At 37.8% G+C, this 24,951-nt stretch overlaps 1 protein-coding gene across 11 annotated transcripts in view; it reads left to right on the top strand.

Moving 5' to 3' along the window:
* The first annotated feature begins 2,999 nt into the window (after positions 1-2,999).
* Positions 3,000-24,951, top strand: part of LOC148714690 (Major facilitator superfamily protein) — a 44,002-nt gene continuing 22,050 nt past the window's right edge. The window contains exons 1-11 of one of the 11 annotated variants that reach the window (XM_088715966.2): positions 3,023-3,385; positions 3,480-3,609; positions 4,728-4,803; positions 5,200-5,299; positions 6,485-6,597; positions 12,920-13,013; positions 13,095-13,288; positions 13,393-13,588; positions 15,702-15,848; positions 15,951-16,024; positions 16,912-17,000. In XM_088715966.2, coding sequence (XP_088572092.1) covers positions 13,570-13,588; positions 15,702-15,848; positions 15,951-16,024; positions 16,912-17,000 — 329 coding nt within the window. In that variant the 5' untranslated portion in view covers positions 3,023-3,385; positions 3,480-3,609; positions 4,728-4,803; ... (3 more) ...; positions 13,095-13,288; positions 13,393-13,569. Of the gene's footprint in view, positions 3,386-3,479; positions 3,610-4,727; positions 4,929-5,199; positions 5,300-6,484; positions 6,598-12,919; positions 13,014-13,094; positions 13,289-13,392; positions 13,589-15,302; positions 15,527-15,701; positions 15,849-15,950; positions 16,025-16,911; positions 17,001-24,951 lie in introns of those variants that run through there. The other 10 variants (XM_088715964.2, XM_088715956.2, XM_088715955.2 and 7 more) reach the window with 10 other exon arrangements.

The raw sequence follows: 24,951 nt of genomic DNA, 5'->3' as shown, positions 1-24,951 counted from the left end.
AGGAAAAATATACTACAATACACTTTGGCCTAAGTTTCACAGAGACCATTCCAAAACTACTGTACCAATTATGAAATTACTGAATTGATGTGTGCATATTTGTAACTTGGCATTCATTTATATAAAGATTAGATGTCTACAAAATAAATCATGATTTAAGGAAAGGTGATCCAATTCATACTCAAGTTGCAATGCTTTGAACATGGAAATGATTGATTATGCAGTCCTCCTCTTTATTGCTTCTAATTATTTTATCATATAACTCATTGATGAGAAAATTGATTTCTCCCCTTTTTGAATAAACACATTTTATCTCGAGTAGACTGGTTTCATGCAAGTAATTGATTTTACTCTACATTGACTTGTATTATTAGCAATATTTACGTAGAGAAAGTTTGTAGATTCTTTGTTCAGAGGGAGGAGGGTGGCAACATGGAGGGAGAGAGTAATCGTAATTGGTTCCAAGGAATTGGTTAAAACATAAAAGTAAGGCTAGACCTTCTTGGCGCAATCTAATACCTCTTATCTGTCAATCTTCCTTTAGAGATATGCATGATGAATGCAGGAATGACAGTCAATTCTTGAAAGATATGGTGCAAGTGCAAGACTTCGTAGTGCAAGGTTTGTGCTGCCATCAAATTAGTCAAAGCTAAACTTGCCTTATAATGAAAATTCTTTTAAACATTTAAACAAGATATGACACTCAATTAGCCTCCATGCACAAGATAGAACTAATCATGCTCCAAATATCTAAGACAATCTTATCAGTCCAAGGCACCTATTTATATGCCTATTGAACTATCAATATTTTAGCACACACTATTGCAATAGAAAATCCTTCTTTTAATATCTAAGTATATGGATGGATGGATGGAGAGAGAGAAGCATAATCGTAGTCATAGCAATCACCCTTTTTTGAACCATTTGGGATTCGCTTATGATTCTCATTTATCAAGCATTTCTATCTAGGGCCACCTCTTATATTATTCCAAGTTTTTTCATATTCTTTCTTGTAACTTCTATCCATATTAATTCAAGTATTTCTCTCAAGGTACACCGTACCGGTGCGAACCAGACGGTACAGGATGTACAGTACCGTACCAGTTCGGTACTGAAATTCGGTACCGATATCCGGTATGGATGGCATACCGACACTTGGTACGCTAAAAAAACTCCATATCGTACTGTACCGATATTGTGCCAGTATGACACTGGTACAAGGTCCGTTATCGAGACGACGAACCTTGATTTCTTTTCTTTTCTTACAACCTTCAGTCCAAACTAAAATCTCTCTCTTTATAGGAGCCTTCTTAGATTTTATTGTACATGTTCATGCCATTTCAATCTATTTTTTATCAATTTTTCTTAGTTTGAGCAAGTCACTATGAATCTATGATCCCTTTTGCTCTTATTTGAGCAACTCCTGCAATTCCTCCAATATATAAGCACTGAGGTTCCCAAAAAATAGAAACAAAGAAAGGAAAAAAATCACAATGTTGATCTGCAGATGAGCTTAGCTTTCCGAACATTGATTTGCCGATGGCTGCTTTTTTTTCTCTAGTCTTCCCAACCAAATCCATAATACTATATATTGAGAAATTTAGATCTTTGAAGTGCAAGTTGTTTGGTGAAGCGTGGAGTTGATCGTGGACCATGTTTGGATCTAGAAAATATCCAAGTTTAAATAAGCGCGGCTCGAAATCTAGTTAAACTAACTGTATTTTTGGCCCAAAGCCTGGCCCATGATCAACTCTTGCGAAGCGACGCCTTTATAAAAAGTCCAATACAACAGCATTCATGGACGGCAATTAGGCCTGCACTTTTAGCACATCGTCGCAGCGGGTGCCTGGAAACGAGCGGGTTATGCCCAACCTTATAGTGAAAATTAAAGTTGGATCGGGCTGAAAACTCGCTCTTTGATTAAACTGTCCAATTGAATTCCATACAATGACAAAATTTCAATTCGCAGGCAGAATTTTTTGGGCTCGAGTTGGGCCTTGGCCTGGTGGTTTGGGTCTCCATACAACCTTAGTTTAAGGCAGGCTGAATGCTGATGACACTATTAGATGTAGCCTCCTGAAAGGTATCAAGATACATGACAATATGGTTAACCTAAGAGCATAGAATAAAAGTATATCACAGACAATTTTGATTGTAGGTTGATGGCTGTTGGCTGTAGGTCATCTCTTTTGAGTGTACTATGTCCATAGCATGCGGTTAGATATTGCATTTGATGCGTGCATTCCATATGCGATGATTAAGATGAAGAGTGCATAAATTGTTGTACTAGGAATTCTAAGACATATGTTATAGTAGCATTGGGATTTATAAGAATAAATCACTAATCTCTATTGTTGCCATTGCATATATGGAAGACAATAGAGCTTTGTGTGTCATTTCATAACCTACACAATAAGTTTTATTCAGAAGAATAAGCTACACAATTAGTTGTCATGGCTTGCCTATAAATGATACTCTCCTTAGGAATTAAAGCCAAGTTCCAATAAGAAATTTAAGAAGAAAAATGAAAATAGCCTTGCAAACAACTTTTGTAGATGGCAATGGATATTGATAAACAACACTTATTATCTAGGTAATTGTAGTACAACCTAGAATTCTTGCACAATGGAGTCAATCAACTAGTTTGTGGAGGAAGAGGATTTAGGAATCTCTATATACACAGCACATATTGAGTCCATCATTTGAAGATTACATAGCTCTGTTTGTTCACCCAATTAATCCTAAATAGATTGTCCTCTGAATAAAAACTATACTACTAATCAAAAAGATAAAGTTTTAAAAAAGAAATAGAAAAAGGATATCAACTAATACAGATATCCCAGCCATCTACGCTGCATCATTTAAAAACGGCTATAAAATAACGGCTTTTTTTTTTGGTACTTTGGAAGAGATCCGTTGCGTGGCATATCGGCGTTCTTGAATTTGAAATGTAGCTTGGCGTTTACGCTAAAACCCGGTCTTTGTTCTTACATTATACTTGTGGCCCACCCCTTATCCACGCATCATGGCGTAAATTGCACGGACTCCTCTCTCGTCGCTCCGTCCTTCCTCTTCGCCCTCCTCTCCTCCTTCCCTTCTCCCTCTCCTCCTCTCTCGTCACTCCGTCCTTCGTCTTCGTCCTCCTCTCCTCCTTCCCGTCTCCTCTCCCTCTCCACCACTCTAATGCAGTCATCAGCTATACTTTACCCCCCACGCGCCAAGAGCATCACCGCCTCGCTTAAACCCAAAGGCCTCTCTCTCTATCCCTTCCTTCAAAGAAGACGCAAATGCTTTCTTTGTTTCAAGTTCCCTCCCCAACCCAAAGAAGTATTCCAACTCTCCGCCGTAAACGAGCCTCCTCCTTCCCCTCTCACCTCCGACTCAGGTTCGCTCCTGCCCTATTTTTCTTTTCTTTCCCAGGCTTATAAAACCGGCGCCCTTCTTGACGATTTCTGTGACTCCTTTCGGCCCTTTTGAAGGCACGGATGGGGAGAAGCCGAGTCCTTCACAAGAAGAAGAAGCGGGAGGTATCGACCTGAGTTGGTTGCCGGCTTTCCCTCATGTTCTCACGGCCTCCATGTCTAATTTCCTCTTCGGGTATCATATCGGGTGAGTTTTTCCCTTGGCTACTATTTTTTTTTATTTTTTATTTATCTTCATTTGTCTTTCTACCTACCAAGAACCGGTTTCTTGAAAACTTAAGGACCCAGGAAACCTAGATTGATGACTCGTTTGGAAAGCGTCGAAGATGTGGTCATCGAGACGAATGGGTGACCAAATACTCATAAATCCGGATCTGAAAGATGTGTTGTTTTAGGTTCGTCGATTATGGTCTTATACAAGAAGCCAACTGGTATCATCAGCTTTTGCTCTTCCACCCTCTTCTTTTTTTAGTTCTTGTACGTTTGCATTAACCGATGATATACCCATTGAAACAGACGAGGTGAAAGAGGAAAATCAAAAGATGGGTTAGGTTCGTTGATTTGGTCAAATAGAAATTAATGGTGTCATTTTTTTATTTTTGCATATTGTCAGGACTTGGGAGTGACCCATTTGAGATGAAACCTTTGTGTTTGCCAATTTGTTTATCCATAATATTGTGATTAAGGTCTATCTTCAATTCTCATGCATATTGACCCCAAATTTCACTTAATAGGGACTATAATCTGTTAGGCTTTCACTTACGATGGACTGCTGAAAATGCTTTAGAATTCATTTCTTAAATTGCTTTATGTAGCTCCTAACTAGGGAATGTAATGTGGGGAACTCATAAACGACATGGGTACTTTTGTTTCCATGACAAATCTGTGTAAATTTGCTCCTTTAAATCACGAAGATTTGGTATTGCATTCATTTGTGGCTGGTCAGTATGGTATGATCCTCAATATGGAGGGGGTATGCCTCAGTAATTACAAGTAAAAGAAAAGTAAAAAAAAAACCCCCAAGAAATACAAGGTTGATATGGGTTGATAAACCCCAATATTGTGCAATACCAAATCAGCTTATGGTCAGTATAGTACATAATAACTGGTATGTAGCCAGTATGCATAAGACTCCAATCCTTGATCATGACTAAATTCTGTTTACTAGCCATAATAGTTATCTATCCAGATGTGTGACACCTCGTAGATTATTTTTTCAGAACTGATTTATCGTCATCACATCTCTTGTTTTATTCTCCAATTGTAAACCTTTAGAGGAATGATGAAGGGTTGATATGCTTACAGGGTGATGAATGGTCCAATAGTAGCTATTGCACGAGAGCTTGGCTTTGAAGGAAATTCCTTTCTGGAAGGTCTTGTGGTGAGCATATTTATAGCTGGTGCATTTATTGGAAGCATTTGCTCTGCATCATTCGTTGATAAATTTGGTTGCCGACGCGCACTTCAGATTGATACAATACCATTGATTCTTGGGGCACTTTTGAGGTTCATACTATCTGTATTTTATTGGCATTATCATGATTTACATGTTTAATTTCTTTATGCATCTTGAAGGATATCCATTATTTGTCATATTATTGATATTGTAGTTCTGTTTTGATCATTACTTATAAGTTTGCAGAATATAATATCAACAGATGCATTCAAATGGTGAATGCCATTCACCATTTGAATGCATCTGTTGATATTATATTCTGCATCAATACCTTTTTAAATTTAATGTGGGGTTGCTAACTTCTGATTTCCATCATTGTAGTGCACAAGCCCATTCCTTGGATGAGATGCTCTGGGGGAGATTTCTTGTTGGTCTTGGCATTGGTTTAAATACTGTACTTGTTCCGCTTTATATTTCTGAGGTAATATATTGCATCACGAAGATGAAACTAAGTTGGTAGTAATGCATTGGAGTTTTTGACATCATGAATACCTATCAAGTGAAATCAAAATTTCTTTTGCTAATAGTGCTAGAAATATCATATCAATCTTCTTCCTAAGAATTTATTTTAATTGCTATATATATTGTGTCATTTTGTCTGATAGTGGATTACCGCACCATTTTTAGTTTTAACCATCTAGAACTTGATTTCAAGTTCCATTTTGCCTGAGCAATCAGTCAATTTTTTCATGCTAGCAGCAGCATTGAATTTGGAAGACGTCATATACTGCATCATTTTTTTAGTCCTTCCGTTTAACCATTGGATCATAATCTAGATTAGGCTGCATTTGCTGACAGCATTTGTTATGCTATTATATGATCACCTTGTCCTTGCCAGTGTCACGTCTTACTTTAGCAGCTTGGTCTTCCTAAACAGGGTATTTTATCTGCATTGTTTAACTAGTCAAATTTAACACCTTCTAACTTCAGTTGCAGCAGTTACCTCAAGTAGCAAATAGTGACATATGATTCTTTCTTTCTCTAGCAGCATTGAATTTGGAAGACGTCATATACTGTACCATTTTTTTAGTCCTTCCGTTTAACCATTGGATCATAATCTAGATTAGGCTGCATTTGCTGACAGCATTTTCTTATGCTATTATCAAAATCCTGGAAGTATAAACTATGATCACCTTGTCCTTGCCAGTGTCACGTCTTACTTTAGCAGCTTGGTCTTCCTAAACAGGGTATTTTATCTGCATTGTTTAACTAGTCAAATTTAACACCTTCTAACTTCAGTTGCAGCAGTTACCTCAAGTAGCAAATAGTGACATATGATTCTTTCTTTCTCTAGCATGCATATACAGGTTGCATATTTTCTCTTAAGTTTTGATTGTAGTGTTACCTTAGAAATAAATCTTTGATTTTTATATATATTCATGAAATTTTCGTTTCTAATGTTGCATTGCAAAGTCTGTCTCTTTAGATAGTTTTTCATTATGGGAACAGTTGTACATCTGGTATTGCTTTATGTGCACCAACATGCTATATGATTTTTTTTTTCCCTTTCAGTTTCTACAATTTCCCATGCAACTGCTTCAAGTTTTGACTTCCATTTGTTAGATAAAATGATACATATATTTAATCTAAAGATATGATGTTGTAGGTATCTCCAACAAAACATAGAGGTTCTTTGGGAACTCTCTGTCAAATTGGAACTTGCTTAGGGATTATTGCATCACTTTCTATAGGAATTCCTTCTGAAAGTGATCCTCATTGGTGAGGAATCCTTCTGGTATCAATATTTTGATTATTTTTCTAGTTATTATCATCGATACAAAAGGGATCCATGTTTTGCAATTTAAGGGAGCTTTCTCCATTATCTCATGTCAGACCATTTGATCATATGTTGCATAACACTCTAGCTTCAAGATAATAATATCTTTCTACTTAGCACCATTATGGTTAATCTTTTTTTCTCCTTTTGTAAATTTGATGTATTTGGTTTTGTACACTCTGAAGATGAAAGGTGGCAAGGCAGGCCAACAGCTCTAGATTTATTTTCTGAACCATAAATCAGATTCGATAATATTTTGACAGATTTCCATACCTAGATCAAAGATTAGTTGGCATCTGGATCCTTTTGAATCCCAATCCACCTGACTCCAAAATAGTCTGTTGAACAATGTACCATGTTTCTAAGAACTTGAAATGGATTGACATTCACATAGATCACAAATCTGAGGATAAATCAAGTCCATATTTTGATCTCAGCCTCTTATGGATTCTGTATCCGGATTTTGATTTCTATCTATGTCTGGATTTGGATCTTGCAGGTTATCAAGATTTGGTTACATCTAGAAATTCACCTGTTTCTTCCCAATCCAAGTATCAATCTGCAACTCTATTATTTGTAACAAAATCATCTGCCTTTCTTTTATTAAATTTCTCACCTTTCAATAACTTGTCTTTAATGCTCATTGAGTTTGCATGCTGTAAGAGCAGAAAGAATAATGAAGAAGCTCAAACAATGTTTTCACCTTCTATTTATTCTATGAAAAAGCCCTTGATTGTTAACAGCCCCGTTGGAAACATAATAGCTCCGTTGTTAACAGCCCCGTTGGAAACATAATATCTATATATGTATGTATTCATGTATGTATATGTGCATATACATGTATATATATATGTGTGTGTGTGTGTATGATGCATCTGTATACACGCACACACACAAATATATGAGTTAGAGTTCATATATTTTAAAAATAATAATGAGCTATTCGGATTGAAGATCCACACAATTGAGTTTTGATCTAGACCTTAAAAACTGGGTGGAAATTAAAAATGCTATTCTTTTGAGATCTTTAACCTACATAGCAAGTACAAAAATGAACAGTATCTATTGCTATACTATGCCATTATGATGGGTACATAAATTGAAGGTCCACTTCGTGGATCATAATCTACATATCTTAAAATATGTATGTGTATGATACATTTGTACACACACATACACACACACACATAAGTAAACGAGTTAGAGTTCATATATTCCAAAAATAATAATGAGCTATTCGGATTGAAGATCCACACAATTGAGTTTTGATCTAGACCTTAAAAAACTGGGTGGAAATTAAAAATGCTATTCTTTTTGAGATCTTTAACCTATATAGCAAGTACAAAAATTAACAATATCTATTGCTATACTATGCCATTATGATGGGTACATAAATTGAAGGTCCACTTCGTTTATCATAATCTACATATCTTAAAATATGGATATATTTGAATTAAATGGTTCTTCATGATTAGATCATAGCAAAACACAACATCATGCTCTTAAAACCATTCATTTTTTTTTACCCATTTGATGCTTAGGTTAAAGCAAAGTATGACGAACCGGACTGAACCGCCCGATTCTAGCCCATTAAAATTTGTTCTGGCTCTGTACCGGCCGGAACGGATTTCAAACCAATTGGAACTGGCCGAAAAAGGCTCGAACCGGCTGGCTCCGTTCGAACTCGGTGTGAACTGTTCGGTTCGCACCGAGTCGACTCGGTTCGGAACTAGGCCCCCTACCCCTTTGCTTCTTTATTTAAAAGGAGGTGTTGCGGAGACCTTCCCAACACCTTCTCTGTTTCGTTTAGTCTTAAGACGCCTAAACGGCTTTTCCATTCTCCCAATTTGCAAAATCACACCGATTTAGCGCAATTGAAGGAAGATTCAAGCTTAAATAAGGTTGTGCTCTCTCTTTTCTATCTCATTCCTTCTATTTTTTGGCTTGAAAAAATTGCTTAAAATTTGAAAAATAAGGAAAGATCATGCCAAAATTTTTGATTTTGGCTTGATTTTATTATATGTTGTAGATCTATAGATGATTTACATGACATAAAATTTTTTAATTTTTGGATTATATATAATTTTTAAAAATTAAAAATATATTTTTGGATTAAAAATGAATATATATAAATAAATTAAAAAAAAGCCTTTTTTTAGGGGCTTGCAAGCTACTTTTCAATAAAATTTAGTATCTATTTATTCAAGTTTTGATGTGATCATGCGCACAGTAGCCTAGGCATAAATTTGAAAAAAATTGAGAAATAACTAGACTTTGATGCATGTCCACGAGCCTAGAAAAATATATGTAGCATCCATTATTGGGTTCTACATGGATTTGAGTTGAAATTAATTTTGGGTTTTTTGTATGAATACCCTCCTAAATATCGGATTTTGCATGAATGCCCTTCCAAAATTAATATTTGCATGTATACCCTCGTAAAACACTTGTTTTTCCATTCTACCCTTTTTTTATTTTTGTTTTTGCATAAGTACCCATGCTATCTAATGGCGTTAAAAAATTAACGGTTTCAAATTAAAATGACTAAAATATCCTTAATGGGTAGACATGCAAATAGATCGCGATCCCGACAGTAGAGAAAGAAAACAGGGACAATTGCGTAATTTTTATTTTTAATTAATATAAATATGATTTCGTTTAACACCGTTAGAACAACTATTATATTACGAGCATTTGTACAATAACAGAGTTTATGAGGGTATATATGCAAATATGAATTTTGGAAGGGTATTCATGCAAACTTCGATATTTAGAAGGGTATCCATGCAAAAAAACCCATTAATTTTTTAAAATATTTATAGTTAAAACTTATTTTTAAATTTTTTAAAAATTAAAAATATGTTATTAATATCAAAAATTATGAAAAATTAGTAGTAGATATTACATAATTCAAAACTATTTTTTTAAAATAGAAAATATTTTTTTTCTGAGTTTATGATACTTAAAAATAATATATAGTTTATGCATGCTATATAAGATAGGGATCACGATGCACAATCTAGTGAAGCCCGCGAGAATTCGATTGCATATAGAAGATGGGCTTCTTGAGGCCATTCAAGAGGATACGATGCAACTGCAGATGACCTCGCCCATGGAGTATAATTCATAGATGTATCATGTTCTGAGTTATATACTAGATCTTATTACCCGCAACCACAAAAGCCTATAACACATACGGATACGGATATGGATATGGTGTGTTCGAGGCATCTTCCGATGGCTATTACCCTATGCACCTAGAGCATCTTACAGGTCGGATTTTGCTGTCGGCTTATTTGGATGAGCTTCTTCACAGCCATTTTATCAGTCAGTTTATCAGCTAGACGACATCTTTCAGAGCTAGAGCTTTAGTGAGAGATCCGAGAATTCTTATAACCCAGAGCGTGTTCCTTATGAGATGAACATACAAGACTACAATGATGCTTGGTTAGAGGGGTAGGCTGATGTGCCTTCTAACTATGCTAATGATTTGGATATCTACGAGAGGCATTGCCACTCGACGAGATTTTAGATATCGATTTATATGTTGTACTTTAAGTATATGTAATTGATTGTATTATTTTATATTTTTGACCTCACTACTTGATTTGGGAATATTTCATATTGCTTCTTGTAGTATGCAACATTTTACTAATTATTTTATGTTTTGTATCATTTTAAAACAACAAGATGCATCATTTAGGTTAAACTGGGATTGTAGAAACCTCAAAAAAAATCAAAAAAACATCAAATTAGATTTAAAACCTTTGAAAAAGTTGAAAAAGATTGATTACCAATTAATTGAACTTGAAAAGCTCAAAAGAATGGACATGCGGGTATCGTACCGTCACGCCCAAGCGTACCATATGTCGGTACAGTATCGAACTGGTACCGTACCGATCCGTTCGCCGATTGGTACGGTCCTGGCACTGGTTCGGAGGACTTTGGGTTAAAGATCATCACAACACATTTATTGGTTTTTGGGCTTTTTTTTTGATGTAGATCATGTTTAATGGTTTGGTTCTTAAATTTGCATAGTTCTTCATTTATTTGAGTTGTTAAAATCTGTTACTGAAGATTTTATGTTTAGTGTCTAGTCCATCTCTTTCTGTATGTATATATGCAATATGATTCTATTCTTCATTGTATATGGATCATAAATTCTGTTAAAACACTAGAAGATTGAAAGATAACATTGAAACCTTACATTGACAACTATCACAAATCTTTAGTCTACATGAACATGCCAATACATGAAAAAAAGAGCTTGGAGAAGCAAAGTCTGAAGAATGATGCCTATTTTATTGTTCACTCAGGGAAGTTACCCTAAATACATATATGCACACATTTGATGCACTCATCTAGGTAATAAAAATATAAAAAAGAATGCATGCACACATGGTTTACACGTAGCTTAGTTCTATATATGCTCTAACACTCCCCTAGTAAAGCTACAATATATCCTACATAGAGAATTAGCCAAGAAGGAACAATAACCATAAAGTGGTCTTTGGTTTTAAGGAGAAGTCAGCAAGCTGCTCTAAAGAAGAACTAGAATACTGATGGCACCTAAAGTGATTGTCAGCTATTGTTTTTCATGTTTAATTGAAAAATTTAGGGGCAGGGTCCTCCCTAGTGAATGACATGGTTGAATAAACCAGAGCAATGAAGTTTTGGTGTTTGGATAATACCCATTTCTCATCTAAAACATGCTAATAATTTTACATAAATTGTAATCATCGCCTAGATATATTGGAAAATTGTTTTTTGATTATCTAGTAATTGTAATCCATTATATAGATCCATCATAACAGACGAGCTTATGTCAAATTTTTTTGGATTTAGCTTTCTTAGGGGAGAGTTTTGCATAAAAATCAATTCTTGCTTTGAACATGTTGATTTTGTCGAGGTTCATGAAAAATTTAACAAATCTAGACATATTGCGTTCTATAGGCTTAAAGTTGTCTAAATTCCTTTGACCAGATGTACTAGACTAGTAGAATCTGTCTAAATTAGCGCACACAGTATAATGGTCACACTACTGTATTGTGCACACTTTTGGATGGTTTCTTATGTACTAGTACCATATAGTACAAACTAGTTTTTATCAAGGAATGCGGAATTGTCCTAAACCACCTGGTTTATGGTGTATAGAGCCATGCTACCGGCAGACCGGGATGGTTTCAACATTCAAAACGAGAAACTAACAAAGGAGAGGGAGGGAGGGAGAAGGAGGGGGAGAGATGGAGGCCGTTGGAGGGCCACACAAGGCGAGAAAGTGGAGCAGAGGGGCGGAGAAGGGGCTCCAACCTTCGAACCCCTGTTTTGTTCGAAATAGAGGTTCGTCGAGGCTCGTTTTTATTTTGAAAATATTAATTAAAATCGACCGACTTCACTTAAAATTTACAAAATAAAAGACTTCACTTAAAATTTTAAAATAAAAAAGGGCTCTGATGGACCCCTGTTTCGAATGAAATAGAGGTCCGAAGGGCGGAGCCCCTGCTCCGCCTCTCCACACCACTCCCTGGCACTCTGCGGGCCTCCAATGGCGTCCATCTCTCTTCTTCCCTCTCCCTCTCCCTCTCCCTCGCTCTTTTCCTCTCACGTCCTTCGTCTCCCCTACCTTCTCTGTCGTGTTCGGCTGCGTTCCATTGGCCTTCATCATCTCTGTTCCTCCCTTCTTCCCTCTCCCTCTCCCTCTCCCTCTCTATCTTTTCCTTCCATTCTCCCTCTTCCCCATCCTCTTTGCTATGTCGGTATGGGCCCGACATGGAACAACATGGGGGCGTACTGAACCGTGCCGCCAGTCAACCTGTACGGGCCCTGGTACCGGCATAGTGATCCTTGGTTTTTATTGTGCTAAAAGTGCTGATTTTAATAGTTGTAACAAATTTAAAATATTTTTTGCACATGTTTGCCCTACTCTCAAACTTGATGCATTTTTATCACTTGAAACAAAGAATTCCTCATCCTTTATCTTTTATATTTTTTTGATGTGGTAGTTTCACTAATTAATTTAGATCTTAAGTCTGGTAAATTGTCACAAATGTTTATAACCAATTAGATGTGCTGATGTTTTCAGTAATTCTCTTGCTTCCATATTGCTATATGTTTATATAGTGCTGATGCCTTTATAGAAGTATAATAAATCCTCAAGCATGTCAACTTATTCTAAGTTGTACTTATTATGTATTCTAGTGCTTACACCTATCTGGTTTGATATGTGAATTTCATAAAATATTCATTAAGAATTTCTTGGTGCAGGTGGAGGACAATTCTATATATTGCATCTGCCCCTGGTTTTATTCTTATAGTTGGTATGCAGTTTGCTGTTGAGAGTCCACGATGGCTCTGTAAGGTAGCTTAGTTTTTGATTCAAATATGGTTCTTTGGTCAAACTTTTCTACAAGTATGTATATAAAGAATTTAACTTGCATAGGTAGGAAGATTTGGTGATGCACAAAGAACTGTAGAAAAACTTTGGGGTGAATCAGAAGTTGAGGAGTCTATGAAAAAAATTCAGTCGGTCATTAAAAATGACGACAACAATCTGGAGACTAGGTCGTTGGAACTCTTTGTGGAGCCCCACAGCAGAGGTCTCATTTTATGTCCTTTCTTTGGTTTTCATATTTGGTATGTTACCATATGTAGATACAGCTGATTCCATGTCAATATTTTACTCTGATGCATTCAAATTTTTGCCTTGATACCATTTTTCTTCTATTAACGTCTTTCAGGTATTATAGTCTCGTTGCTTAACATGCTATTAGGTTTGGTACCAAATTTTCCAACTTTATTTAGGTTGGATTCAATCCTTTTAAGGTGGGGATGCCACCGCCAAGGTTTGAACCCTAAATCTCTGCGAAGCAGAGAGGGATACCAACCTACTGAACCAGGGCTGGTTGGTAGTTCAGATGCAAGCTTGGACAACAAGTAAGTTTATATAGTCATTTGGAAGTTTTAGTTCACTCAAACATTATGCTTTAGTGATTTCAGTTACAATAAAGTGCTCATTTCATTTTGCCGATAGATTAAGTAGAACGATTAGTATATATTATGAGCTAATGAGAACATTTCCAATGAAATTAGATTGTGGTGAAGGTAGTGGAGATGTAAAATAAATACCAGAGAAGAACTCTAGAAATGCAGGGGCTTGGATCTATGTAGGATAAGGTAGTAGAGATGTATGTTACATAAATTAAGGTGCCATATTGTGCAAATCTGTACACTCAGTACGTGATGTGGCATCTATATCATAGTATACATGTTCTTGTAAATCAGTAGGTTACTTGTACCCGTGTACCGGCATGATTGCCCATGCTGAGTACATATTGGTCTGTGCTGGCACACGTCTTTTTGTCAGGCTCATGCACAGGCCCATTTAAATTACCATGGGCCTAGCATGTGACTGGGAACGTGATCAGCAAAGCAGATAACAATACTTGCCATAGAAGACCACTACCAGCATAGGCATTCTCATGATACTTCAACACATGGTTTCAAGTGCAGGCTGTGCTGATCTATGCCAGTTTGCACATAATTTGCCCAGCCAATACTGGAATCGATCAGCATGAGACATATTCAACTCTTTTTAAAACATTTTTAATAAAAAATTTCAACTCCTTTTTTTTTTGTTTCAGCACGATGCACAGCACGGTGTGGCCTTTGGTTGATTATTCCGTGAGCCTTATATATATAATACAGTATACTGTTTGTTAATGTAATTTGAACACCCTCCATGCCAAAACAATGCACAAGCTTGGTATTGAAAATGATCGAGAAGCATGCTTTCTGTCTTCACAATATAAGATTTGAAAAGATAAAACATCAGTGAGAAATGATAGAGGCAGAAGGATGATGGAGTTCTACGTTAATGGACAACACATTGAGTTGTTAGGGAAGAGATCTGCCTATCTTTTTTAGCAGGGTATCTACTAATATATAGTGTGAGAGGCTCTGAAGCCCACCATGTTGGAGCTTGAAGCTGCAAAACTGCTGTCTACGAAAAATAAAACCACTTGCGTCCCAATGAGAACAAACATATTACATGCAAATAGAGTGCCACCCCCATCACCTGGGTATACTATTATTCTTAAGTTCTTGAATCCTACTGGAATTAGAACTTTTCAACTTCCCTAATTAAAATTCTACTGTTGATGGATCTTTTTTTAATAACTTATGGATTCTATCATGTGATATTTTTAAAATTAGCATCAGGTGTTCATCCTGCGTGCACATGCATTCCACATGCTGATATCTAGTGGAAATAACTGAATAGTGGAGTCAACCATTTCTAGCATCTACCTGTGTGAGTCTGTGACTCCAAGTCTACAAGACCTACATATGCCATTTACAGTCAGCCACATGGTAGTACTAATCATGTGGAGGCATCAATCGGAATAGGGATGTTCTGTAGGAGGAGGTCATCTGCAATAGCTGATTATCACTGATCTTTCAGTGATTATGGTGGTGGTGATGGTGACAATGATGGTGTAAGATTTGACATTTTTATTACACTATTGAGGATCTGAAATGACATGATTGCATGATACCTGAGGCTATTACAGATAATTGACCCATCTTTTGCAGGGAGAGATCCTGCAGCAGTTATATTGAGAATATGCAAGCCAACTTTCTTCCTAATCCTAGTTGCATTTGCAATGCGGTTCCATCATTTAATGTCACCTATGCTTATCATTGCTAGTCAGAAACCCTTTTAGTTGATAACATGAACTTTCTGGCTGCTAACAAAGAACTCGTTAATATACTTTTACTATAACAAAAATATGGTTGCTAACATGAACTTTCTGGCCAAGTATGAGAGCTTAGTGGATGCATGTCCTATCAAGAGATGCAAAAAGAATATTTCTGGTAGGCACTTTCTACTATGACCCATTTACCATTGATATTATATTCCTACATTGTTAAGAAATTTCATAAATCTTGCTGCTCTCAGTCACCATGTGACTTTTTAACTGTCAACAGCTGGTTTCTTTCTTCTTGATTGTTTCTAGGAGGCATAACTGAGGTTCTAATATTAATGCAGTTGCTTTTATTGGAGGGTCCCTTTTCATACTTCAACAGTTTGCTGGAATAAATGGAGTACTTTACTTCTCATCCTTAACCTTTCAAGATGTAGGCGTTACTGATGGTGCATTTGCTAGCTTATTTGTCGGAATTACCAATCTGGCAGGTAGAAAACACAGGGATGCTATTTCTGGGTTTTTATATGCTTTAAAAAGAAGCTCAGCATATAAAAAGAAGCTCACAGTTACTCTTTGATGGCATTATGTAGGAGCATTATTTGCTTTATACCTGATGGATAAGCAAGGAAGGCAGAGGCTTTTGATAGGAAGTTACACGGGAATGGTACGAAGCAAGCTAGTATAATTATCTCGAATTGTTGGAAATTGTTAAAGTCTGTCAATGTTTCTGTTTGAAGAGCATGAAGTTCTATTGATTTTTATGGTTTCCAATCCCTGCAAACCAGTAAAAAGTACTATATGAAATTATGAATGTTAGAGACAAGTTACTTGTTTGATCTGCAGATGGTACCCTGAGAATATTTAGTAATGAATTAAAGTTAATGCTCTTGAGCATTAATTGTTAATCGTGTCATACTATTATCAGAACCCTCGAATCACCATCACCGGTGGCCACCTTTGCTAGTATCTAGGGACAAAAGTTTTTGTCAACTGAAACATGAGCCTGTAAGTGATTGCCTGGTACCTATACATGCAGATTTGTGGGATGAGATGAAAACATGAGATTGATGAATGTGCGCTTTGTTATATCCAAGACATTCTTTTTTTAGCTTTTTGAATTCCAACAGTGCCCACCCACACAAGGCTGTTAGCCAGTGAATTGAAGAAAGGTATTGAACATCACCTCAATTCCAATAATCTTTACTAATAGGCTGTTAAGGGCTCTACAAAGCTTGCCCACTTAGGCCCCATCAGTTCTGCTCTCTCTCATCTATGTTAATATTTGTTGGTGGTTGTATGTGAACTTATCCAAGGCACTCTTTTTTTTTTGCTTTTTTATAGTATATGAATCCTATCTTAGGAGTGGAAGCAGGGATCTTGAGGGCAAACAAATTAATATAATTTATGTCCTTGACAAATTTTTGCTTGTAAAGTTTGCATGTTGCACATAGTTTCACATTACACATCTATAATATGGATATAATCCAAAGTACTGCAAATACTCCTGTTTTCCATCTTGTTTGTGATATTACTTTCTCCATCTTTGTGCAGGCATGTTCAATGTTTCTTATAGTTTATGCCATTAGCTTTCCACAAGATGAAGGGCTCAGCCACAACCTATCAGTACTTGGAACTATCATGTATGTATGTTTCTCTGTATGAACTGATGTCAAGTAGCTTATGTTTATTCAGTAATTCAAATGAAATTTATCTAAAGCATGCTATAGGATAAAATAATTACATAAACACTTGCACGGCTTATTCATTCATGAGCATTTTATAAAAGATACAACAGAACCTGTTAGATATGGATCTAATAACTAACAAAATTTCGGGTGTTCAAGAGACAAGGCAAGCAATGTGATCTTTTCTTGGTTATTTTTAGCTTAACATGTTACTAATGGGTGCAAAACTTAAGCTGTTACTAGGTAATATATGATTTAAACTTCCTTGTTTAGATATAACATGCCCCTTTTTTACCTTTTAACTCATTTGTTCCACAATTTCTTTTTTCATGTAGCTTTTTTCAGTAAATGTAAAGATCATTAAATGAAATAAGTAGTGGTCCCTTTTTTCCCTTTCATGCGTGTATTTATCAGTTATTTAGTTTGTTGATACAGTGGGACATCTGATATCAGAAATGCGGTTGTTTTTGTCCTTTGTTTAGCTCTCTGCCTCCTTATTCCTGGTGCATCTTTCTAAAGGGGCTTTTTCTATTCATGCTATTGCAATTTCCCCATCTATTTATCATATGTAGTGGCGATTTTGTCCTTATTCAGATTTGATAAATTTTCTGTTCCTTTTGTAAGGGAATTAGATGATTGACATATTCTATACTGAAAGCTGGATTTGTTGATGAGTTTTTTGATATGCCAACTACTTAACGTAAGAGAAGGGGAGTCCATGAAAGATTATTCTAACCCTTCGTTAAAGATTTGGTCTTGGTGATAATTTATGAATAAAAAAATTATCCTTAGATTTTGCTCAATGGCTCCATGGTTCATGCAACAGGTTTATATTGAGTATGTCTCTGCATGTGAGTTATATTGAGTATATTGTTGTCGGCTTTCTTTCGGTAGACCTGAGGATGACTTAAAAAGGGTGTCGTTGTCAAAATCTTAACCAAAAAACAAATATTTTTTTTTACTCTTATCATCCTCTATTCGATGAATAGTGGTTGTAGGAAGTCGATCCACAGGAAGGCGATTGGAGTACACAAATAGAGAATAGAAACTCCATTAAGGTTTATTTTTTAAAAAAACTATTCATTGAGGATATTCGATTAATCTCTAACCAAGCAGTGCTATTTTTCTAAAAAATAAACAAAGAAAAGAGAGTTTTTGCGATTAAAATAAGAATTCTAGAATGCATAAAATAAATTGTAGAATATTAAATTAAAACTTAGACACAGATTGCATAAAAGAAAAATTAATAGATTGCATAAAAAACAAAAATTAAACTGAACCTAGAACATGGATTGCATGAAAGAAAATTGATGGATTTCATAAAAAGAAAATTGATTCCAAAAATAAAAATGGAGATTAGAAGCCTAATGCTTCTTCTCTTCTGCAAATAAAATAATAAAAAAAAGAAAATTGCATTGTTTCTCTCCCGTTCTCTCCCACGGTGGAACTCTCTTTTTTTTTCTTTTTCTTTTCTCAAGAACAGAGCATCCTCTGTTCTTCTTTGAATGTGAGCTCCTCCCCCCTCTTTTTCTGGCCCAGCCGAGAACCCACCCCCTCGCCTCTTTCTTTTGAGAGCCTCCCTTCATATAGATCGCCAGAGTCTTGAAGCCAGCCATGGATCCCTTGATTGCGCGTGGAGAGGAGGGGGAACGAGCACCTGGGATCGTGCGCAGGAGGCTGGGGATGCTGGGATCACGGGAGCTGGTCGTGGGAGGGTGATCCGTGGATGATGAATGCGGACGGCTGGATCGCGGACTCGGAAGAATGCAGAAGGGCTGGATTGTGCGCGGGAGGCTGGGGATGCTGGGATCACGGCTTCGAAACGGATGCGGGATCCGTGGATGATGAACGCAGGCATGCATCATGGGAAGCTGGGATTCCGGGAGGTGGATCCGAATGAGGGGCGCTGCGGGATCGCTGGGAGGAGGCGATCGTCCGGGTCGCACGCGAAAAAGGATGCCACGCTTTGGGAGAGCTAATCCGGAATGCACATCCCGACTATTGCTTCATCGCGGAGGAAATGGAAGCAGAGAATCGTGCGCGGGAGGCTGGGATCGCGGAGGGAATCCGGAAGGAAGAAGTTGGAGATCGCATGAGATGCTCGGGAGGAGCGACGGACGCGTGGGATCATTGCTTCTCCCCTGTTTTCACACCGGATGAAGTTGGAGATCGCACAAGACGCTCGGGAGGAGCGATGGACGCGTGGGATCATTGCTTCTCCCTTGTTTTCGCACGGGATGAAGTTGGAGATCGCACGCAGGCTCGGACGCTTGGGTGCAAATGTGCTCGATCAGATCATGGTAGGATTGGGCCTGCGCAATTTGGGGCCATGATGCATCTCTATAAACTCAATTTGTACTAAATGCGCATTGTAACTTTAATTCATAATAACCTTGCCAAACAAAAAAAATAATATTAACTTAGCGATTTTATCGTTATATGTTAGCAGTAATACTAATTCAAGCAGCGTGTAGATCGCACTTTTGTGCTCTCATCATATATCCCTACAACCTAATGTCCGCCGAACCAGTATCGGGACTCGTACCAGTCGACGACCAGTTTGCTATTTTTTCTCATTTTTTTTAAAGTTTAAATTAATGGTAATCATTTTTTTTTTCAATTTTTTCAATGATTTTAAGTATAATTTGATATTTCTTGATGTTTTTTGATGCTTCCTCTTCTTTTCTTCTCCTTCTCCTCTTTCCCCTTCTCCTTTTTCTTCTACTTCTCCTCCTTGTTCTTGTCAATCTTCTTCTCCTTCTTCCTTCTTCTTCTTGGTGTTAATTTATGAATAAAAAAATTATCCTTAGATTTTGCTCAACAGCTCGATGGCTCGTGCGACAACTTTATAATGAGTATGTCCTTGCAAACCAAGGTCTGCCGAATTGGTATCGGGACACGTATTGGTCGGTGGCCGCTTCGCCATTCTTTTCAATATTTTTAAGTTTGAATTAATGGTAATCATTTTTTTCAATAATTTTAAGTATAATTTGATGTTTCTTGATGTTTTTTGATGTTTTTTTCTTCTTCCTCTTCTTCTTCTCACTCTTCTTCTCCTCTTCCTCTCCTCCTCTTCTCACGCCATTTTTTTTCAATGATTTCAAGTATAATTGACATTTTTTGATATTTCTATCCTCCTTCAACTTCACCTTCTCCTTCTCCTTCTGCTTCTTCTTCTTCTCCTCCTTCTTTTTCTCCATCTCCTTCTACTTCTCCTTCTTCTACTTCTACTTCTCCTTCTCCTTCTCCTACTTGTCCTTCTCCTCCTACTTCTACTACTTCTACTACTTCTCCTTCTCCTCCTTCTCCTCCTTCTAATTCTCCTTGTACTTCTCCTTCTCCTCCTTCTAATTCTCCTTATACTTCTCCTAATTCTCCTTATACTTCTCCTTATCCTCCTTATCCTCCTCCTCCTCCTTTTTCTTCTCCTTCTCCTCCTTCTTCTCTTTCTCCTCCTCCTCTTTCTCCTCCTCCTCCTCCATCTCCTTCTCTTTCTCCTCCTCCTTTTGCTCCTTTTTCTCCTTCTCCTTCTTCTTCTCCTTCTCCTTCGACTTCTCCTTTTACTTCTTCTTCTTGTCCTTCTCCTTCAACTATGCATGATAAGGTTAAAGAGAAGAACCATTATACCTTCGAGTGCCTTAGCACTCCCAAGCCAGACGCCTCTTAGCCTATCATTAGGCTAAGCCCTGTTCCTCCGGCCTACCGGGATCCGGTAGCCTCCTTCCTAACCAAGAACGTTACTTGGCTCTCTGATACCAGCTTGAGGGGGGTGAAACCCTCGGATGCGGAAGCGGGGATAGAAGCAAGGAGAAGCAAGAGCGCAAAGACAGAGACAGAAGCAAAAGAGATTTTCTTATTACTTCAAGGGGCTGTCTAAGGTTCCTCCTCCTCAATGTGAAGAGTCGAGCGCCTTAAATAGACCGCAGGTTACAATGGATTCCAATTCATTTTGGAGTCCGGGGTTAGACTGTCTCCTCACATGGACGACAGACAAATAAATACAATAAAGAATGACACGACGTAAAGAAAAGGAAAAGAAAGACCGAAAAAATACGAAGCTATAAAAAGCAGTGAACAGTTTTGCTTTTGTAAAAGGTGCTTTATTGCACAGTGTCCTTGGTCCGCCGAAAGTGGATTCCTTCGTACTTCTTTTTCTTGTCCTCTGCTGGTGGAGATGCCATCCGTCAGAGTGACGTGACATTGGTCTGCTGCTTTCCGCCGAAAGTAATTCCTTCGTAGCCAAGAAAGCATCTTTCCTGCCGAAAGTAATTTCTTTGCCGCCAAGAAAACATCTTTCCTCGGTTGGAGGGATTCCTTCCGCCTGAAGGAAAGGAATGATGTGATCAAAGGCGATTCCTCCTATTGGGTGGAGGACGTCCTTCCTTGTGCTGGCTTCACGGGCGAGCACTGCTGATCCAATTTGATTCAGCTTTGTTCAGAGCATCATCTCTGGACTTGTCCTTGTGCTTGGTGAGAAGTCATTTCTTCCACCGAAAGCATTGCTGATGAGACACAAGGCTTGGTTCTTTTGCCGAAAGTAGATTCTCTCGGTCATAGAACAATCTTGTTCTCCTCTGCTTAGTCAGAGGCAGGTTCTTTGCCCTTGGTTTGGTGCAGCTTTATCGGCTTGAACCTGGGATCATCAAATTGATGCTGGGTCTTGATTGCACCCTTTCTTGGATGGATTGCCAAGATGCTTTGCCACATATGTTCTGTAGCTTCAGCCCTACTTGCCTTATGCATTTGATTATGCACAGAAGTAGACTGTTCTTCTTCCTTTTCAGGAGATGAAGTATCCTCTGCATAAGGATCTTGAGCTTCTTCTGCAAGACACCTGAACATATTAGTATTATCAGGTAAAGAGTTAGATGAACTCTGTGAGGCAGTATCCTTCATTGACACCGTCTTCTTTGATGCAATACTCTTGATGGAGTCTGTCTTATGTTCTGTTTCAAATGTAGAACAGAACTGCTTCTTAAGCTGGTCCAGACATTTGGACATAATCTCTTCAGGAGAACATTGTGGATATTTCCTGGAGAGTTTAGCTTTAAGGCTGGCAAAATAATTGTCAGTAGAACCTTCAGACTGCTGAATTTCAGTACTGTCTTTCTTGAAGGTAGCTAAATCAGATTTAATGGTGGCAATTATATCATCATATTTTTCTCTGGGCATTCCCCGCCACCACTTGTAGAGATATTTTCTCTTAAGGACAGGAATATTTGTCTCCGTGTCCATCTCTGCCGATATGATCCACTTCATTATCCAAGGGATCTTGTTCTGGATTACGAACAACATCGGACATAGCTCTGAAGAGATGCATTCATCTATAAGCTTGTTGATGGTGGGATGATTATCCACCCATTCTTCAAAATGTTGAAGTATTGGTGAGGGCAGCATGTTAATTTCTGGCCCAAACTTGGTCCACCATTTGTGAAACCATCCTGGTAGTGGTTTCTGCAGTATTTCTGGCTCCACCTGTACAAACCAAGAATGCTTTTTCTTGGAATTTTCATAATAGAAAATATTGGTGAATGCCTGAACATAGTCCCAATAATTAACTAGATAGACTTGTCCGTTAGTTGTGATCTGCTTGGCCTAATTTGGGTCAAGTTCCCATTCATTTGGTCTGATCACCTTCAAAATGTAGCATTTGCTAAAATTGATAACTCCACTCCTGATATTTCCATTCTGGAAATTATGTTGAGTTTCTACAGATTTAGTATGGAGCAGGAGCGCCTCCATTACTACTCTGTTTTTTCCCTCCATTGAAGGGTAACCCCGTTCGTCAAAATATTTTTGATGTATGAACCATGGATCACTTAGATGAGAAACTTCACTGTGATCCAGGTACATAATAACCTCCTCGAATTTCTTCTCCGAGTAAGTACTGTCCAGGAGATTCTCCTGTAGTACTTCCTTGATCGTTGGGCTCGACGATGAAGTTGGTTGCAAGGAAGTTCCTTGCCCAGCACCACTGTGCTGTTCATGGTCAACCTTCTGTTTCCCTTTATTGAGATAGGCTGCCAAGTCCACCAGTTTCGAACTGCCAATAAAAGACTTGGTGCTGGGCAAGGAACAGAAGGTTGACCATGAACAGCACAGTGTGCTGGGCAAGGAACTTCCTTGCAACCAACTTCATCGTCGAGCCCAACAATGAAGGAAGTACTACAGGAGAATCTCCTGGACAGTACTTACTCGGAGAAGAAATCCGAGGAGGTTATTATGTACCTGGGTTACAGTGAAGTTTCTCATCTGAGTGATCCATGGTTCATACGTCAAAAATACTTTGACGAACGGGGTTACACTTCAATGGAGGGGAAAAACAAAGTAGTAATGGAGGCGCTCCTGCTCCATACTAAATCTGTAGAAACTCAACATAATTTTCAGAATGGAAATATCAAGAGTGGAGTTATCAATTTTAGCAAATGCTACATTTTGAAGGTGATCAGACCAAATGAATGGGGACTTGAATGTACCTGGATCACAGTGAAGTTTCTCATCTGAGTGATCCATGGTTCATACGTCAAAAATACTTTGACGAACGAGGTTACACTTCAATGGAGGGGAAAAACAGAGTAGTAATGGAGACGCTCCTGCTCCATACTAAATCTGTAGAAACTCAACATAATTTTCAGAATGGAAATATCAGGAGTGGAGTTATCAATTTTAGGAAATGCTACATTTTGAAGGTGATCAGACCAAATGAATGGGGACTTGACCCAAATCAGGCCAAGCAGATCACAACTAACGGACAAGTCTATCTAGTTAATTACTGGGACTATGTTCAGGCATTCACCAATATTTTCTATTATGAAAATCCCAAGAAAAAGCATTCTTGGTTTGTACAAGTGGAGCCAGAAATACTGCAGAAACCACTGCCAGGATGGTTTCACAAATGGTGGACCAAGTTTGGGCCAGAAATTAACATGCTGCCCTCACCAATACTTCAACATTTTGAAGAATGGGTGGATAATCATCCCACCATCAACAAGCTTATAGATGAATGCATCTCTTCAGAGCTATGTCCGATGTTGTTCGTAATCTAGAACAAGATCCCTTGGATAATGAAGTGGATCATATCGGCAGAGATGGACACGGAGACAAATATTCCTGTCCTTAAGAGAAAATATCTCTACAAGTGGTGGCGGAGAATGTCCAGAGAAAAATATAATGATATAATTGCCACCATTAAATCTGATTTAGCTACCTTCAAGAAAGACAGTACTGAAATTCAGCAGTCTGAAGGTTCTACTGACAATTATTTTGCCAGCCTTAAAGCTAAACTCTAGGAAATATCCACAATGTTCTTCTGAAGAGATTATGTCCAAATGTCTGGACCAGCTTAAGAAGCAGTTCTGTTCTACATTTGAAATAGAACATAAGACAGACTCCATCAAGAGTACTGCATCAAAGAAGACGGTGTCAATGAAGGAAACTGCCTCACAGAGTTCATCTAACTCTTTACCTGATAATACTAATATGTTCAGGTGTCTTGCAGGAGAAGCTCAAGATCCTTATGCAGAGGATACTTCATCTCCTGAAAAGGAAGAAGAACAGTCTACTTCTGTGCATAAGGCAAGTAGGGCTGAAGCTACAGAAAATATGTGGCAAAGCATCTTGGCAATCCATCCAAGAAAGGGTGCAATCAAGACCCAACATCAATTAATTATTGACGATCTCAGGTTCAAGCCGGTAAAGCTGCACCAAACCAAGGGCAAAGAACCTGCCTCTGACTAAGCAGAGGAGAACAAGATTGTTCTATGACCGAGAGAATCTAGTTTCGGCAAAAGAACTAAGCCTTGTGTCTCATCAGCAATGCTTTCGGTGGAAGAAATGACTTCTCACCAAGCACAAGGACAAGTCCAGAGATGATGCTTTGAACAAAGCTGAATCAAATTGGATCAGC

This window comes from Phoenix dactylifera, chromosome 2, assembly GCF_051530095.1.
Source record: "Phoenix dactylifera cultivar Ajwa chromosome 2, Ajwa_hap1_PhDact_Kaust_v1.1, whole genome shotgun sequence".
Classification (NCBI taxonomy): domain Eukaryota; kingdom Viridiplantae; phylum Streptophyta; class Magnoliopsida; order Arecales; family Arecaceae; genus Phoenix; species Phoenix dactylifera.
The sequence above is the reverse complement of the archived record's forward strand: the minus strand, read 5'-3'. Positions and strand labels throughout refer to the sequence as shown.